This window comes from Arvicola amphibius, chromosome 1 (assembly GCF_903992535.2).
Source record: "Arvicola amphibius chromosome 1, mArvAmp1.2, whole genome shotgun sequence".
NCBI lineage: Eukaryota > Metazoa > Chordata > Mammalia > Rodentia > Cricetidae > Arvicola > Arvicola amphibius.
The window spans coordinates 154,641,091-154,658,810 of NC_052047.1; the positions used below are offsets into that span (position 1 = coordinate 154,641,091).

Consider the following 17,720-nt stretch of genomic DNA (forward strand, 5'->3'; position numbering starts at 1 on the left):
TCAGAAACTAAAGCAGCAATCAGGAATCCTGTATGTGTCTGATATAGGTCCTCTGCATATATGTTATAATCCTATAGGTTGTTGTTCTTGGCGATTCTTAACCGCAGTATGGTGCCTGTCTCTCACTCTTTTACTTGATTTTTGGACCCTTAACTATAATAGGTAGCCTGTGTAGCCTTATTGTGAGGCTATTTGTGGTCAGAAGGCGTTTTTCTGTCCTGCCCCATCCTGCTTGTCTGGTTTCTTCTCCTGCCCACTGATCTCCATATCTGCTTACAAAATACTTATTTTGAGCCTTAATATTCTTAGTGAGGTAAGAAATTTGAAGGACAGTTCCACCTATTTTGGCAAACTTCTTCATTTGCAAAGCAAGATGTGAGGTAACAAATTTTGAACCTTGTGGTAAAATGTAGACTAATAGAAATGGGTTAGTTTAAATGTCAAGAGCTAGCCAATAATAAGTTAGTACCACTGACCAAACAATTATAATTGATATTAAGGCTCTGAAGGATTATTTTAAATGTGACTGCAGGACTGTTCAGGACCCTGAAAAACTTCTGGCTCTAGGAATGTGCCCAGTCTTACAGTAACTTATGCCATGTTTGATTGAATTCCCTGGGCTGCCTTCTCTTTTCTGAAGAGAAATGGAAGAGGGTTGAATCTGGGGGAGAAGGGAGTTTGTGGGGGTGATTGGGAAAAAATGGATGTAATAAATGAGAGAACAATAATTAGAAAAAATAAGGCAGGAGGATTTCCACAGGCTTTAGGCCTACCTGGGTACATCCATCCTAGCCTGAACTACAGTATAAGACTATGCCACAATCAAGTTAACAAATTAACAAACAACCAAAGCTTTGCAAGCAAACTTCCATCTTAAAACAGCATCACAAGACCTTTATGTGAGATTATAATCACTAGTCTCTTTTCTCTTAATTTCATTTAAAATTACATGAGGTCATTATATTTCTATGTTATCTTCAGAGATTCACCAGATATTTTTATTTTGAGGGTATAATTATATTATTATATAATTTCTCCCTTTCATTTCCTCCTTCCAGAGTTTCCTATATGTCCTTCTTTACTCATTATTTGAGAGTTTCACAATGTTTAAGATAAAATTTGATCATATCAGCCACTAACTAGCTTCACCTCCAATTTCTTTCAGACATTCCACATAGAATCTGCCTCCCTCCATTCTCTTTTGTATTCTCCCCTGAGTCCATTCAGTGATGATTATGTGAGAAGTGTTGTAGAGCCAAGTGTGGGCAACCTCTCAGGCACACTTCCTCGAAGGAAATTGAGTTTTGCTATTTTAGCAGCTTTTCCAAACCAAAGTTTTTCCGAACCAAAGCCTCTTTGAGGCTCCCAATGTTGGCTGTAATTTGTGTAGTTTGATCTGGGCAGGTAACCATAGCTGCTATGAGTTCAAAAGTGCAATGAACCTGTCGTGTCTGAAAACACTGCTTTAAAGTATCCTTTCCATCCTATGGAGTTTTAGTTTTTCTGTCCCTATTTTCTCAATGATGTTGTGTGTGTGTGTGTGTGTGTGTGTGTGTGTGTGTGTGGTGTATTTATGTGTGTGCTGGACAGACGCCTAATTTTGAGAAAGAGTTCTTCCTTCCTACCATGTGTTCCCAGAAGCTCAAGTCATAAGCTTGACACAAGCACTCTCACTGAATGAGAATCTTGCCAGTTCTCAACACAAATTTCTCTTACTTTATGATACCAACACCCTAGGTTGTGATCAAAATAGGACATTTTCTGTCCTAAATTTCAGTTTCTTGTCATGAGTTGGAAGATAACTTACTGCCTTGACTTCTTCAATATGTGCTGGCTGCATGTCTATTAGAGCTGCTGTATTGTCACAACAGATATCTGAAAAAAACATGTGTGCATACCTATATAAAATAAAGTGCTTTCTATATTGTATGCATATATTTATCAATATCAAACTATGTTATTAGCTAATTGTGCTGTCTTGGGAGACGCCTTTATCATCTCTGAACTTAACTTTGTCCTCTAGAAATTAAGATCTTGGGACTGGAAGATCCCTGTGTCCTTTAGAGATCAAATGCCTCCAAGGTCAGTAAAGTTACAATCTGATGTCATAATAGATCACAAGGGAAGATAAGAAGTGATGCAAATGGCAAACTGGGCCTGGTAATTAGTAGAAAAATCTCCATGACAACCATGATGCTGGAGAGCAAGTGTCTGTAGCATGTTTTATAATTGGCTTTTCCCTTCCACTTTGGCTTTGAACAGCACATTTAAGAGGACTCCCCAGTGTTGATCTCTCACTATCTCGCCACTAGACAGCCAGGTCAATGGCTAAAAATATTTGTTAGGAATATACTAGTGCCCCTTCTGGAAAATTATTGGAATATTGGTAGTTTCGCTATTTGGCAAGATTCTGTCTTGCTCTAGTCTGGATGAAGGTCAGAGGGTATGACTTGCAGTTAGAATCAGCTATCTTGAGAGTCCATCATTTTTGCGGGAGGACTCACTATCTAATAAGATTTATAGTGATTTTCTTACTCTTCTTCTAGCCGTCTCCTAACTTAAACATCCTGTATATTTTCCCTCAGTTTTCCTTTTTACTTACCCAAATTATATGCTGTTCAGGGAAAAGAATATATGCTATGTTAAAAATATCAGGCATGGGTCTGGGGTGAAAGGTAGTTGTGGACTTAAGTATGTACCTTCAATTCTGTTACTTTCCCTTTTCCACTTATAATATTGGACATAATGAAGCTAGGGCTTCATGAGATTATCTATAAGGTCTAACTGATTTTAAAAGCCAGATATTGAGATCTGAATAAAAACAAAGGAATTGACTGAGTTTCAGATTTCCTAAGAGCAAAGCTTGCTTGTTCATGTACGCAACTTTATGTCTTCTCTGGAACTCTTTTCGCTGCCGCTGCATTTTTGATTACCAGGTTATATATTTGAAGTGATTTGAAGTGATTGAGATTATATTCTATACAGATTCACAGCTTTGGTTCATGACTTATAGTGGTAAGAAACAAACCAAGTCTTGTGATATGACCGATTACTCATGCCCAATTCCCCAGACAGTTAAAATCTTCAAATGGTTCTCCAGTGTCATCTCTGGTGGTCCCAGAGACACTAGATTTAGCAATGCAGTTATCAGAGACACTTGCTCCAGACACTGCTAGTGCTGGCCTAACTGTCGATTTAAGTTTCTTTTATGCACATTTTTCCTTACTCAGCAACATGTATTTAACTTATTGTTCCCAACACATTTTATTAAACTGGCCGGTTCTTATTAGATCAGAATTGATAAGCTGTGTTTATCCAGTTAAATCTTTAACATATTTTTCTATTTTAAACTGTCTTGGGAGATGCTGAACACATACAGAACAATAATAAAAAGAGTGAGTACATTTGATTTTTCTCTGTTACAACATTAAATAATTTAGTCTAGAAAAGATAGTAAGGGAAAGAATATTGGTCTATAATTTTTCAGGCTTTGCTGGGAATAGTGGGTTACATAGAATATACCTAAGTGTGCCTGCCAAATCACCAAAATGCACTGAGACAATGAAACATTTAAATCATTTTTATTGAATTGACCAATTAAATTGATATTTAAGAATGTTACCCATGGGAGTTCATAATTTCAAAATGTTTTCATTAAGCTTAACTCCACTTGGATGAACTGAGAAACAACATTGTTCATTCTAAGAATAAACAGAAAGATGGCTAAGCTTTTAAGCCATAATGAAAATAAGCAAAAGTAAGATTTTGAGTTTTAAATGCAAAGTTAAGTAGGACCACTTGATAATACATTCACTTGTACTTGTGGGCAGATGCAAATGTGAGTGAATGCAACACTTAACACTATGGAGAAAGTCTCCTCCAGTCCTTCATCAACAGCACTATCATCTAGATAGCTCTTGGTGGAGGAAAACAAATGCAGCAATGAGAATCTGCAATATGAGCGAGTGGGCATTTGAAAATATTAGGCAGAAGTAGATATTCTAATAACTGTTTCTCAGCACCATTATTGAAACCTGGCTCAGACCTTTTTTTTTAGGAACTAACTTTGTCAAAAAGACCTTGATGTATCATCTTTGTTCTATCATTGCCTGCATTTTAGAGGGAGGAGAAGGCAGGAAGAATAATTGCTAACATTAACGGAGCTCTGCATGTAAGCCCGTTATGTCATTCAGTCTCTTGAGCAGTGCCAGAGGATGGTCAGTTTCATCATCTCCATTTATACATGAGACTACTGAAGCAGCACAGTGTTAGCATGATGAAGGGATATGCTGCCAGTAAGTAAATATCATGACCTCTTTTTCTCTCCCTTTTCCCTGTGTTATTAAAATAGAAATCTTTAATTTTTATGAAAATATAGCAGACATAAAAATTGGGGAAATAAGATAAGTATGAAAAATAAAATAAAATTAAATTCAGAGCACACTTATTTTTATGTTTATGTTTTAATTTTTTAGATGTGTTTCTTTGGAAATTATTCATAATGTATATGTTTGCATGTTTACTTTAGTGTCTGTGTTGTTTGCACATATGTGTGCTTACGTATTTATCTATGAATGTGGATGTGCAATAGAACGAGAGATAGAGATAGAGAGATCCATAAGTCAAATTCATAAGAGTAACCATACAAGGCAAATGTATACAAGATAGAAGAGCATTCCTGGCTCTCATCAGTATTGTGGTGTCCATTTCTTGGTTTAGAAGATATCTTTCACACAAAAGGTGTTGCCTACTGTTTTTGTATATTTTGTGAGTATTAACCTATATTTCTATTGAATTTTTATTCTTTTTCTCATAACTAGGGTTTTCACTTGTTTTCATGTTTTTACTTTATACTTGAAGTTTCAAGGTTATACTCCATCCCAAGAATGTATCAATGTATCAATCCTCTAACAAATTCCCTGTATTGAATAAGATCTCAGAGACCATGAAAGCATGCTCATTCCACAGTAATTAAAATTATAAACTTCGCCATTAGAAACCCCTTATGAACCCATTTCTGTCTGAAATGCCTATTTGTTCTTGGCTCATGTCTGTAGCTGTGAGGATAATGAGCCATGGATGTTAACAGTACAGTTGTGTTTCTCTAAGTGCCAACTTTTTCTAATGCTCATCTCACCAAATTCTTTCATATGTGATGTCACTGACTTCCTCTCTCTTCTCAAGGACAAAAAACAGGTTTTTTCATGGAGTATTTATGAAAATATCTCTAAGATAATGTTGTAATATCATCTGAGATCTCAACACATTGTCTTATTTCCTTTCTTCTTTTAGGAACAGGAGCATAGAAGTAATGATTGGGGGAGAAAATATTACCGAGATCACTCAGTTCATCCTCCTGGGATTCTCAGATTTCCCGAAAATCACAGCCCTGCTCTTTATTATATTCCTCACACTTTACATTACAGCGCTGACCTGGAACCTGTCCCTTGTTGTTTTAATAAGGATGGATTCCCACCTCCACACACCCATGTATTTTTTCCTCAGTAATCTGTCCTTTATAGACCTCTGCTATATCACCTCAACAGTCCCTAAATTGCTTTCCAACTTCTTCCAGAAGAAGCAAACGATCAGTTTTGTGGGTTGCGTAGTTCAATACTTTGTCTTCTCCACTATGGGGTTAACTGAATCTTGCCTCATGACAGCCATGGCCTATGACAGGTATGTTGCCATTTGTAACCCACTGCTCTATTCATCAATCATGTCACCATCTCTGTGTGCTTTCATGGTAATGGGAAGCTACACAGCAGGGCTCATAAGCTCTTTATCTCAGATATGGGTCTTACTGCAGCTCCACTTCTGTGGACCTAATGTCATCAGACATTTCTTCTGTGACATGCCCCAGCTGTTAAATCTCTCCTGTACTGACACTTTCTTTGCACAGGTTCTGCTTGTAATATTGACAATGTTTTTTGGGCTAACAAATGCCTCAGCCATCATGATATCCTATGGCTATATCGTCTCATCCATACTGAAGATCACTTCCGCTAAGGGCAGGTCCAAGGCATTCAACACCTGTGTTTCCCACCTGACAGCAGTTTCCCTATTCTATAGTTCTGGTATCTTTGTCTACTTGAGTTCAAGTTCTGGTGGCTCCTCCAGTTTCGACAGATTTGCATCTGTCTTCTACACTGTGGTGATTCCCATGTTGAACCCTTTGATATATAGTCTAAGGAACCAGGAAATCAAAGATGCTATGAAGAGGTTGCAGAAAAAAACAATCTTTACTCAAGGCTAAAGATTAGAAGATTTCAACACAATACCACTTTAGAGTTACTGTTATCTATAATCATGTGCACATTACTGGAACACTCCAAAGTCTATGGAATTTTGGATAAGACATTTTTGAAACAGACAACATACTAAAACCAACCAACAATTGATTCAATGCAATGGAAGAGCATCATATTTAGGACCAGTTTGATCATAATGTTCTTGTTACAAATGTCCATCGTCTCATCTTTAATTATTCTATCTCTAGGCTTTTGAGTAGTATCAAGTTGAGAAACTTTTGCAAGGCCGAAAACTTTTTGATTACAAGGCTACATTTCTAGAGAAGATTACTCATTTAGCCCCTGACCCCTAGTGTTTACTTATTTTGTTTCATTAGTATCACAATGTAGTATAATAAGGACCAGGCCATGATCATTGATTATTCTGTGACACTTATCAGGTAAGGGTGATCACACCTAAAATCCCTGGTTAAAAGGAATAAAGCCACATTTTGGGTAAATTGTGCCTTTTAGGAAGACTAATCAGAAACAGCTTGATTTTGTTAAAGAAAATCACTCTAGCCACTAAAAAATTTTGGGTAATACACAAAGGTGAGAGTTTGAATCATGGAGAGAAATGGTGAGAAAGACAGGGTTTCATTAGTGCCAGTTCCTTGGTATTCTGATGCTTTGATTGCTGCCACCTTGAAAAGTCATGACCTGTAGCGCTATCTTATGGCCCAATAGCAATGTATGAGACAATGGGATCCTAATCATCTCCCTTAGTCATCTATATCACACCCAGATGTTTGTCCCGCATTGATATAGTCAATCGGATCACTGCATGTATTTATATAAAATGTGTGTGTGTGTACACACACACACACACACACACACACACACACACACACACACACACACACATTGTATTGATATGAGGGTATATGCCCATTCTTAAGTGAACTTGTTATGCTGTGCTTGCCTGATATCCCTGGGATGTCTGCTCTTTTCTGTAGAGAAACAGAGGAGGAGTGGATATTGTGGAGAAGGAAAGATGGGGTGGGGGGACACAGGGAAGCATGGAGGGAGAGGAAAACAGGAGTCAGGATGTAATATATAAGAGAACAATTAATTAAAAAATAAAGCAGGAGGATTTTCACAGGCCTTACACAAACCTAGGCTACACAGTTCTATCCCACCCTAGGTCTCAGAAAGATATTATGCCACAAGCTAATTGAACAAACCAACAGACAATCAAAACATGCAAGCAAACTTCCATCTTGAAACAGGGCATCACAAGACCCTTATCTGTGATCATTGTTGCCAGTCTCTTTCCCCCCAGTTTCATATAATTTTACATGTGGTTGGTTTTTTTTTCTGGAGTAATATAGGGTGTGCATGTGACCGGAATTCCCCAGGATGGCATTTGTGTGTTAGTCCAATATGATGAAGGAGAATCATTGTTGATGCTATTCCTCAAGAGTTACATATGCTTTGGTAAATTATTGTAATAAAGTCATTGGTTCAGAAAGGTAGAATGGTATGAAATCATTTATTTGGTCTGTTGTTAGCTCCTTTTCTATCTGGCATTTTTGTTTATATATTCCCCCCAAAATTCCTGAAATATTCAGTGTACTCACAGAGTTAGGAGAAGATACAGATAATTATGCAAATTGAGTTGTCATTTCTGGCAAGTAATCTCAAGTCAGACATAAGTTTGTGGTTTTACATCTCTGGTTTAAAACAGGACCATGATGTATAAAGAACAATGGGCAGTGGTTTACCATCCTGCTTAGATTTAGACAAAATGGTTAGCAATTACGTCATTATATTTCCATGGCATCTTCAGAGACTCATTAGATATTTTTGTTTTTGAGATGGTAATATAAATACATAATTTCTTCCTCCTATTACCTCCTTCCACATTTTTCATATGCCCTCCCATATTTATTATTTGAGAGTTTCACAGTGTTTACAATAAATTCTGACAATACCAACCACTGGCTCCACCTCTAATTTCTCTCAGACCTTACCCCGTGGCATGTGCCTCCCTTCATTCTCTCTTTGTATTCTCTACTGTGTCGATTCAGTGTTATTTATCTAAGTATTGTTGTAGGGCTAAGTGTGGGCAACTTCTCAGGAGACATTTCCTTGAAGGAAACTGAGTTTTGCTACCACAACTGCCTTCATCTACCAAAATTCTTTAGCTAGTGGTGTTTTCCTTTGGGCCCTCCATCGATGCTGTAATTTGAGTAGTTGATCTGCTATGAGTTCAAAAGTGCAGTGGTGCTGTCATGTCCAGATTTCCAGACAACACTGCTTTACAACAGTCATTCCAATCATCTGCCTTTTTACTATCTTCCTGTCCCTCTTCCTTGATGGCATAGTGTGTGTGTGTGTGTGTGTGTGTGTGTGTGTGTGTGTGTGTGTGTGTGTTTGTGTTTAGGACAGAGGCCTAACACTGGAAGTGAGTTTTATCTTCCTACCATGTGCTCCCAAAAGCTTAGGTCATAAGCTTGATACAAGCACCCTCACTGAATGATCATCCTGCTAGTCCTCAGTGCAAATTTTACTTTATGATACCAACACCCAAGGTTGTGATCTAGATAGGACATTCTCGGTCCTGGAATATTAGTTTCTTGCCATTCATTAGTAGATAACTTATTTCCTTGGCTTCCTCACTTAGGCACTGGATATGCAGCATGTCTGTCAGAGCTGCTCTATGGATTGATTCACAACAGATATTTGAGGAAATGTGTTAATATCTATATAAAATAATGCTGCTTTCTATATTGTATGCATTTATATTTATCAATATCAAGCTGTGTCATCAACTGGTTGTGCTCTCTTGGGAAAGTCCCTTGACATCTCTAAACTAAAGCGTGTCTTGTAGAAATTAAGATCTGGGGAATAGAAGATCCCTCTGTCTTTTGCAGTCCAAATGACCCCAAGGTCAGTAGTTACAAAGTAGCATCATAATAGATCACAGGGGAAGTTAAGAACTGATGCCATCGAAAACTGGGTCTGTAATTATTAGACAAATTTCCATGACAACCATGATGCCAGAGAATAAGAGTCTGTAGTATGTTTTATAATTGGCTTTTCCCTTCCACTTTGGCTTTGAACAGCACATTTAAGAGGACTCCCCAGTGTTGTTCTCTCACTATCTCACCACTAGACAGCCAGGTCAATGGCCAAAAACATTCATTAAGAATATACTAGTGACCTTCCTGGAAAATTATTTGGAATATTGACAGTGTCAACATTTGGCGGGAATTCTGACTTCTTCTAGTCTTGGTGAAGGTCAGGGGGTACAACCTGCAGTTAGAGTCTGTTATCTCAAGGTCTGTCATTTTTGCAGGAGGACTCACAGTCTAATAAGCTTTATGGGGATTAAACTTTCCCATTCTTCCCCTAGCCATTCTCCTTCCACACTCTGTATATTTTCCCCAGTTTTCTTTTGTGCTTACCCAAATATATGCTGTTCAGAGAAAAGAATATATCATATCTTTAAAATATCAGGTATGCGTCTTGGGTGTGATGTGGTTGTGGAATTCTTAAGTATGTACCTTAAATTCTGCTACTTTCCATATTCTACTTATAACAATGGAGATAACGAGGGTGGCTATGGTCAAATGAGATTATCTATAAAGCTTAACTAATTTTAAAGGCATGAGATGGAGATTTGGATAAAAACAGAACTGACTGAGTTTCAGATTTTTTAAGAGCCAAGCATGCTTGTCCAACTTTCTATCTTCCCCGGAACTCTTTTTTTTGCTGCACTTTTGCTTACAAGTGTTACATCTTTGAAATGATTGGAAGTATATTCTATTCAGATGCGCAGTTTTGGCTCATGACTTCTAGTTGTAAGAGACAAACCAAACCAAGTCTTGCGACATGACAGACTACTCATGCATGATTACTCCAGACAGTTCACAATCTTCAAATAGTTTTCCAGTATCACCTTTGGTGGTTCCCGAGACTCTAGTTTTATCAGTATAGTTATGGGTGATACCCTATTGGAGACGCTCCCTCCAGACACAGTGTTCTTCTATCTGCTTACTTCAGATTCTTCTACTCAGAATGTTTTTCACTCAGCAACAGTATTTAACTTATTCTCCCCAGAACATTTTACTAAACTGGCCATGTTCTTATTAGATTAGAATTGATAAGCTGTATTTATCCAGTTCAATCTTTAACAGATTTTCTATTTTAAACTGTCTTGGGGGATGCAGAACACATACAGAACACTAATAAAAAGAGTGAGTATGTTTGTTTTTCTTCTGTTAAAATATTAAATAATTTAGTCTAGAAAAGATATTAAGAGAAAGAATAATGGCCTATAATTTTTTAGTCTTTACTGGGAATGGAGGGTTACATAGACTATACCTAAGTGTACCTGTCTGTACCACCAGTATGTAATGAGACAGTGACAACATTTCAATCATTTTATAGACCTGACAAATTAAATTGATGTTTAAGAATGTTACCTCGGAGGGTTAATAGTTTCAAAATGTTTTCATTAGACTTAATTCAACTTGGATGAACTGAGAAAATTGTTTACTCTAAGAATAAACAATTCTAAGAAAAATGGCCATTTCATAAAACCAAATGGAAATTAAGCAAAAATAAGATTTTGAGTTCCAAATGCAAAGTCAAGTAGGACCAGTTAATAATACATTCACCAATACTTGTGGGTGGATACAAATGTTAGTGAACACAACACCAAGGAGAAAATCTCCTCCAATCCTTTGTGGACAGCACTGTTGTCTAGATAGCACTTGGTGGAGGAAAGCAAATGCAGCAATGAGAATCTGCAACCTGACTGAGTGGGAGCTCTGAAAATAACATGACACGGGTAGAAATAATTGTAATAACGATTTCTCAATACCATTTTGAAACCTGGCTCAGATAATATTTTGTAGGAACTAACTTTGTCAAAAGGTCCTTGATGTATCATAAAATTAAATGTTAATGGTTAAAAATGTCTTTAACAGCACTTTTCAGAAGGAGGTGATGTCAGGAACAATAATTGCTGACATTACCAGAGCTTTGTGTGTAAGCCCATTATGTCGTTCAGTCTCATGAGCAGTGCTAGAGGATGGCTAATTTTACCATCTCTATTTATATATAGAACTACTGAGGTAGAACAAAAATAACATGATAGAGGTTTACGCAGCCATTAAGTGAACTCATGGTCTCTCTCTCTCTTCCTTTACTATTATGGATATAAATCTTAAATTTTTATTAAAATATAGCAGATATACAAAATTGGGGAGATACAGGTAAATATGAAAATGAGAATAAAATTCACAGCACTCTTACTTTTGTTTGGCTTTTAATTGATATTTATTTGTTTCTTTGTGGTGCGTATGTCTGTGTGTGCACCTACGCATTTATATATGAATGTGAATGTGAAATAGAAGAAGGAAAAGAAAGACAAAAATAGAGAGACATAAACCACATCCCTGAGAGTAACCACACAAGGCGATTATATACAAGATAAGGAGAGCATTCCTTGCGCTCCACAGTGCTGTGGTGTCCATTCCTTGCTGATCTAGAAGATATCTTTCACACAAAAGGTGTTGTCTATTGTCCTTGTATATTTGGTGAGTATTATCATATTTTTCAAGTGAGTTTCTATTATTTTTCTCTTAACAAGGGTTTCCACTTATTTTTGTGTTTTTACTTTATACTTTATGTTTCGAGGTTATGCTCTATCCCAAGAGGAGATTAGCATATAATGGATCCTCTAATAATTTTCCTATAGTGAATTATATCTCAGAGACCATGAAGGGATGCTCATACCACATTAATTTAAATTATTAATTTGTCATTTGAAACTTCTTTTTAGTCCATATCTACCTGAAATGTCTATTTGTTCTTGGTGCATGTCTGTCGCTGTGAGGATAATGAGCCATGGAAGTGAACAGTACAGTTGCGTTTTTCTAAGTGCCGACTCTTTCTCATGCTCCTCTCTCTGAAATCTTTCATAGGTGCTGTCACTGGCTCTCACTTCTCAGGGACAACAGCTTTTTCAAGGAACATAGGTGGTATGTGTTATTTCTTATAAAACAGAGACCTCTAATATTTTATTGTCAGAACAAAAGTATTTCTGGAGTATTTCAGAAGAAAATACCTGCTTTGAGTCTCTTTTGTGTCAAAGTCCTTCAGTTCATGTCTATTCCTTAGTTCTGTGTACTCAAAGTCAAGCAAGGGCCAAAGAATAAGGTTTTTCAGTTCATTTAAATGTCTCTGAATAAGGTTTTTTTTTCAGTTGATTTCAATGTCCCTGGGAGGTTTGATGTGCATGGATGCTGATTCTGATTCTACAGCTGCCTGGAGTCATTGTGTCTCACTGTCTATAGGGCTGAAGACATCTCAGGGAGTTTTAGACCTGATGTCATCTCCCAAGGTCATTATTGCTGACAACCAGTGGTAATAGCAATCAGAATCTAATGGATAGTCTCTGTGCACTGCAGTGCAGGCTGAGCCTGTGTGAATGGCTGACTCCAGCATCTCAGAGACTTTTTAGTTAAGGACTTCTGCTGTCTTCTCTTTACAGTATGTGCTCTGATCATTGTGTTGAAGGCACTGATGTAGTTTAATGCATAGCAAGGGGAATCAAAAATGTATTGTCAAATCAACAAAAACATCACAAATGTTTTGTATTCTAGAGAAATGTACTCACAAATGAGATATCCTTTGGGATCAAGAGTGGGCACTATTACCTCCTTTTGAAGTCTCTCATAGTACACTTCTGTAAGAAGATCAGTTTTAAACTTTACTAGGAATGTAAGATTTTGGACCATCAAAATGCATCAGAATTACAAAACATGACTGTTTGATCCAGGTCACTTTGGGGATGTTGAGTTAAACAAATTTTTGAAAACAAATGGAAATTATTTTATGTAGGGCAAATAATTATTCCAGTAAGGGAATTTTAAACCAATGTCAGGAGAAGAAATCTTAAAATTTATTTTGAAGTTCTTATGACTCTTTCACAGAAAAACTAATTTTATAATTTTACTAGGAACATATACTTCTGCTCCACAAAAATGTGTCAGAATTATAAATCATGACAGTATAATTTATGACAGCATGTGTATGTGTCTGTGTGTGTGTATGTAATTTTGTGTTTGTACATATTTGTGAGTGTGTAACCCATATCATTTCTTAGGCATTGTTTTAAGAAGTTGCTATTCAACTTTTAAATTCTACCATTGGAGGCCTTCCCTTTTCTGAACAGAGAGAATTGTGTTTGAGGGGTGGAGGGAAGATGTGGGAAAGAAATGGGAATAGAGGGGACACCAGAAATTGTATCAGAGATGTAAAATAAATAAATAAAAAGCTAGCTCTCTGATTTCACCTGATTCACAAATGCATTGTCTTATTCCCTACTGATATTAGGAGCATGAGCACCGAGGTGATGATCAGGGGAAGAAATTTTACCAAGATCACCCAGTTTATCCTCCTGGGATTCTCAGATTTTTCAAGAATTACAGCAATGCTTTTTGTCATATTCTTGGTTATTTATCTTATGACTCTGACCTGGAACTTGTCCCTCATTGCTTTAATAAGGATGGATTCCCACCTCCGCACACCAATGTATTTCTTCCTCAGTAATCTGTCCTTTATAGACCTCTGCTTTGTTACTTCCACAGCCCCCAAGATGCTTTCTACCTTCTTTCAGGAAAAACAAACTATCAGCTTTTTGGGCTGCATAGTTCAGTACTTCTTCTGTGCCACGATGGCGCTGAGCGAATCTTGCCTCATGACAGCCATGGCCTATGACAGGTATGCTGCCATTTGTAACCCACTGCTCTATTCATCAATCATGTCACCCACCCTGTGTGCTCGCATGGTGATGGGAAGCTACACAGCAGGGCTCACAGGTTCTTTATCTCAGATTTGTGCCTTGCTGCAGCTCCACTTCTGTGGACCTAATGTCATCAGACATTTCTTCTGTGACATATCACAACTTTTAAATCTATCCTGCAGCAATGCTTTCTCTGTGCAGGTCCTGCTTGTTATATTAACGATGGTTTTTGGAATAGTCAATGCCTCAGCTATCATGCTATCCTATGGCTTCATTGTCTTGTCCATCATGAAGATCACTTCAGCTAAGGGCAGGTCTAAGGCATTTAACACCTGCGCTTCTCACCTGACAGCTGTTTCCCTGTTCTATAGCTCTGGTATGTTTGTCTACTTGCGTTCCAGCTCTGGTGGCTCCTCCAGCTTGGACAGATTTGCATCTGTCTTCTACACTGTGGTGATTCCCATGTTGAATCCTTTGATATATAGTCTGAGAAACAAGGAAATCAAAGATGCTATGAAGAGGTTGCAGAAAAAGATAATTTGCTGCCTAGGTCACAGATAAGATGATTTCAACACACTGCCACATCAGAGTTACTGTTATCAGAAGTCTTGTGCACATTCCTGGAACACTACAAAGTCTTTGGCACTTTGGATAGAGATGACTTTGAACCAGATAACATGCCAACATAAACCAACAATTGATTTGATGCCATGGAAATGTATCATTTTTGGAACCAGTAAGGTCATAATTTCCTTGTTACAAAATGGCCATCTTATCATTAATTATTTTATCTGTAGGTATTTGAGTAACATCAAATTGAGAAACTTGTGCAAGGCTAAAATGTTAAATTATAAGGCTACCCCTCTAGAGAAAATTCCTGATGGAATCCCTGACCTCAGAGTCTACCAACCTTGTCTCATAGATATCTTGATATAATGTAATGTCATAAGGACCAGATGATGACCATTGATTTTCCTGTGATACTTATCAGGCAAGGATGATCATACCAAAACTCTCTGTTCGAAAGAAATAGTAATACATATTGGCTTTATTGTACCTTTCAGGAAGACTATTTAGAAACAGCTTGATTTTGTCAAAGGAAATCAGTACTAGACTTTAATAACCTTTGGTTAAACATGAAAGTTGGAGTTTTAATCATGAAGAAAAGTTGTGAAGAAGACATGGTTTCTTCAGTGCCAATTCCTTGGTATTCTGGTGGTTTGATTTCTGGTACCTTGAAAAACCATGACCCATAGCAATATCTTATTGGATCAATAGCAATATATGAGATGATGGGACTCTAATCTCTCATAGTCTTCTATATCACATGCAGAGCTTTTTCCTGGGTCAGTATAGCTAATCAGATCACTTCATAAAATATATATTGATATTTCAGGCATCTACTCAAATTTGGTGTTAAGAAGACTAGTGTGAATTCATTGTAATATAGTCATTGGCCATTCAATATTGCTGAGATTAACAGCACATGACACACTGTCGTATTATTTCTAATTGTCTATGTTTTATTCAGCATTTTGTATCCTAGTATTATATGTTTTTATGAGAGTGATGTAATAGTTATAGTATAACGACTAAAACTTTAAGTTGATATTTTCTAATACTGCAGGGGAGCTGTTGACCTTACCATCATGAAGCAGAATCACATCACACAATATCTTGGTTCACAGTCATGGTACCTAGATATTTGCAATAGTACGGTAATAAACATGTCCATGGAAATGAAAAAGATAGAGTATTAATATTCTTCCAGAGCCAAGAGGAGTGGCTTATATCTGCAATTCCAGCATTAGTAAGTCAGAGGGAACAAGAACATTGCCCACAAAATCAACTAAGTGAGCTCATAGGTCTCACAGAGATTGAAGAGACAATCAGGGAACCATTATGGGTCTGAGTGAGGTCCTCTGCATGTATGTTATGGTTGTATAGATTGGTGATCCTGCGTGACTCCCAACAGTGGGAGTTGGGCCTGTCTCTGGCACCATTTCCTCATGTGGATGGCTTGTACAGTCTTGCTATTAGGGTATATGCCTCAGGTCTTATAGTAATTTGTTATGTTATGTTTTGTTGATATCCCTGGAAGGCCTGATCTTTCCTGAATAAAAACAGGAAGAGTAGATATGGTGGAGAAGGGAGTTTGTAGGGGTGATTGGTACAACCGGAGGGTACTATGGTCAAAATGTAATATATAAGAGAAGTTTAAGTACAAAGATAAAGCAGGAGGATTTCTATCGACTTTAGGCCAGCCTAAGCCACCTAGTTCCATCTCATCCTGGGCTACAGTTGAGACTGTGTCACAAACAAGTGAACAAATAAACAGTCAAAAAATGCAAGTAAACTTCTGTCTTGAGACAAGACCCTTATCTGATATTATAGTCATCAGTCTCTTTTCCCTCAGTTACATATAATACTATACGTAGTTGATTTTTTCTTTCCTGGGGTTTATAGGATGTATGTGACTGACTAGGGACTGGAACTCCCCAGGAAGGCAGCGCAGCTATTTTTTAGTCTAAAATAATGGAGAAGTGGAATCATTGTTGATGCTGCTACTCAAGAGTTACTCATGCTTTGTTAAGTAATTCTAATGAAGTCATCGGTTCAGAAAGCTGGACTTGGATGGAATCATTTCTTTCATTTGTTGCTAGCTCCTTTTCTATATGGTATTTTTAATATATATATATTTCCAAGAAAATTCTTGCAATATTCAGGGTGCTCAAGGGACCAGGAGAGAATACAGGTAATTATGCAAGCCAAGTTGTCATTTCTGGCCAGTAATCTCAAGTCAGACATTAATTTGTGGTTCTGCATCACTGATTTAAAACAGGATCTTGATGTATAGACAACAATGGGCACTAATTTGCCATCCTGCTTAGATTTGAACAAAATGGTTAGTAACTATGTCATTGAATTTCCATGGCATCTTCAGAGAAGCATTAGATATTTTTATTTTTGAGATTATAATTACATAATTTCTCCCTTCTATTTCCTTTTTACACCTTTTCTTATATACCTTCCTTATTCATTATTTGAGAGTTTCATAGATATTTATAATAAATTTTGAGCATATCAGCTATTGATTCCTTCTCTAATTTCTCCCAGACCTTACCCCATGGATTTGTCTCTCTTGAGTCTGTATTTGTATTCTCCATTGAGTTCATTCCATGCAATTATAGGTCTATATGCATAGGGCCATCCACTAGAGTATGGGCAACTTACTTGAAGGAATTTGAATCTTGTTGTCCAAGCAACCTTTAACTAGCAAAGCCCTTCAGCTGGTAGTGGGCTCCTTTGGGTATCCCCATACAAGCTAGAATTTTACTAGTTTGATCTGTGCAGGTAACTACAACTGCTATGAGTTCCTAAGTGCAATGGTCCTGTCATGCCCAGAAAGCACTGCTTCATAACAGTCCTCCCCAACTGCTAGCTTTTTCAATATTTCTGTCCCTCCTTCTCAATGTTGTGTTTGTGTGTCTCTGTGTTTGTGTGTATGTGTGTTTGTGTGTCTGTGTGTTTGTGTGTCTGTGTGTGTGTCTGTATCTCTGTGTGTAATAGATATAGTATTTTAGGAATTAATAGTCCACAGTTACTTTTTCTCTGCACTCTGACTCTCTTTAACTGCTGATCACTGAAAAGAAAAAGTTTCTCTGATGAGG

General features: G+C 37.3%; 2 protein-coding genes across 2 annotated transcripts; both read left to right on the top strand.

The window, feature by feature from the left end:
* The first annotated feature begins 5,308 nt into the window (after nt 1-5,308).
* LOC119804823 (olfactory receptor 5AN1-like) lies at nt 5,309-6,256 on the top strand. Its single transcript, XM_038316594.1, has one exon. The coding sequence runs from the start codon at nt 5,312-5,314 to the stop codon at nt 6,254-6,256; it is 945 nt and encodes a 314-aa protein (XP_038172522.1). The 5' UTR covers nt 5,309-5,311.
* Nucleotides 6,257-13,659: 7,403 nt separating this feature from the next.
* On the top strand, nt 13,660-14,610 carry LOC119804896 (olfactory receptor 5AN1-like). The gene has a single exon (XM_038316700.1). The coding sequence runs from the start codon at nt 13,660-13,662 to the stop codon at nt 14,608-14,610; it is 951 nt and encodes a 316-aa protein (XP_038172628.1).
* Nucleotides 14,611-17,720: the final 3,110 nt, after the last annotated feature.

Bases quoted from the DNA above. Each gene is read 5' to 3' on its own strand.
- LOC119804896 (XM_038316700.1), top strand. From the start codon at position 13,660: ATGATCAGGGGAAGAAATTTTACCAAGATCACCCAGTTTATCCTCCTG.
- LOC119804823 (XM_038316594.1), top strand. From the start codon at position 5,312: ATGATTGGGGGAGAAAATATTACCGAGATCACTCAGTTCATCCTCCTG.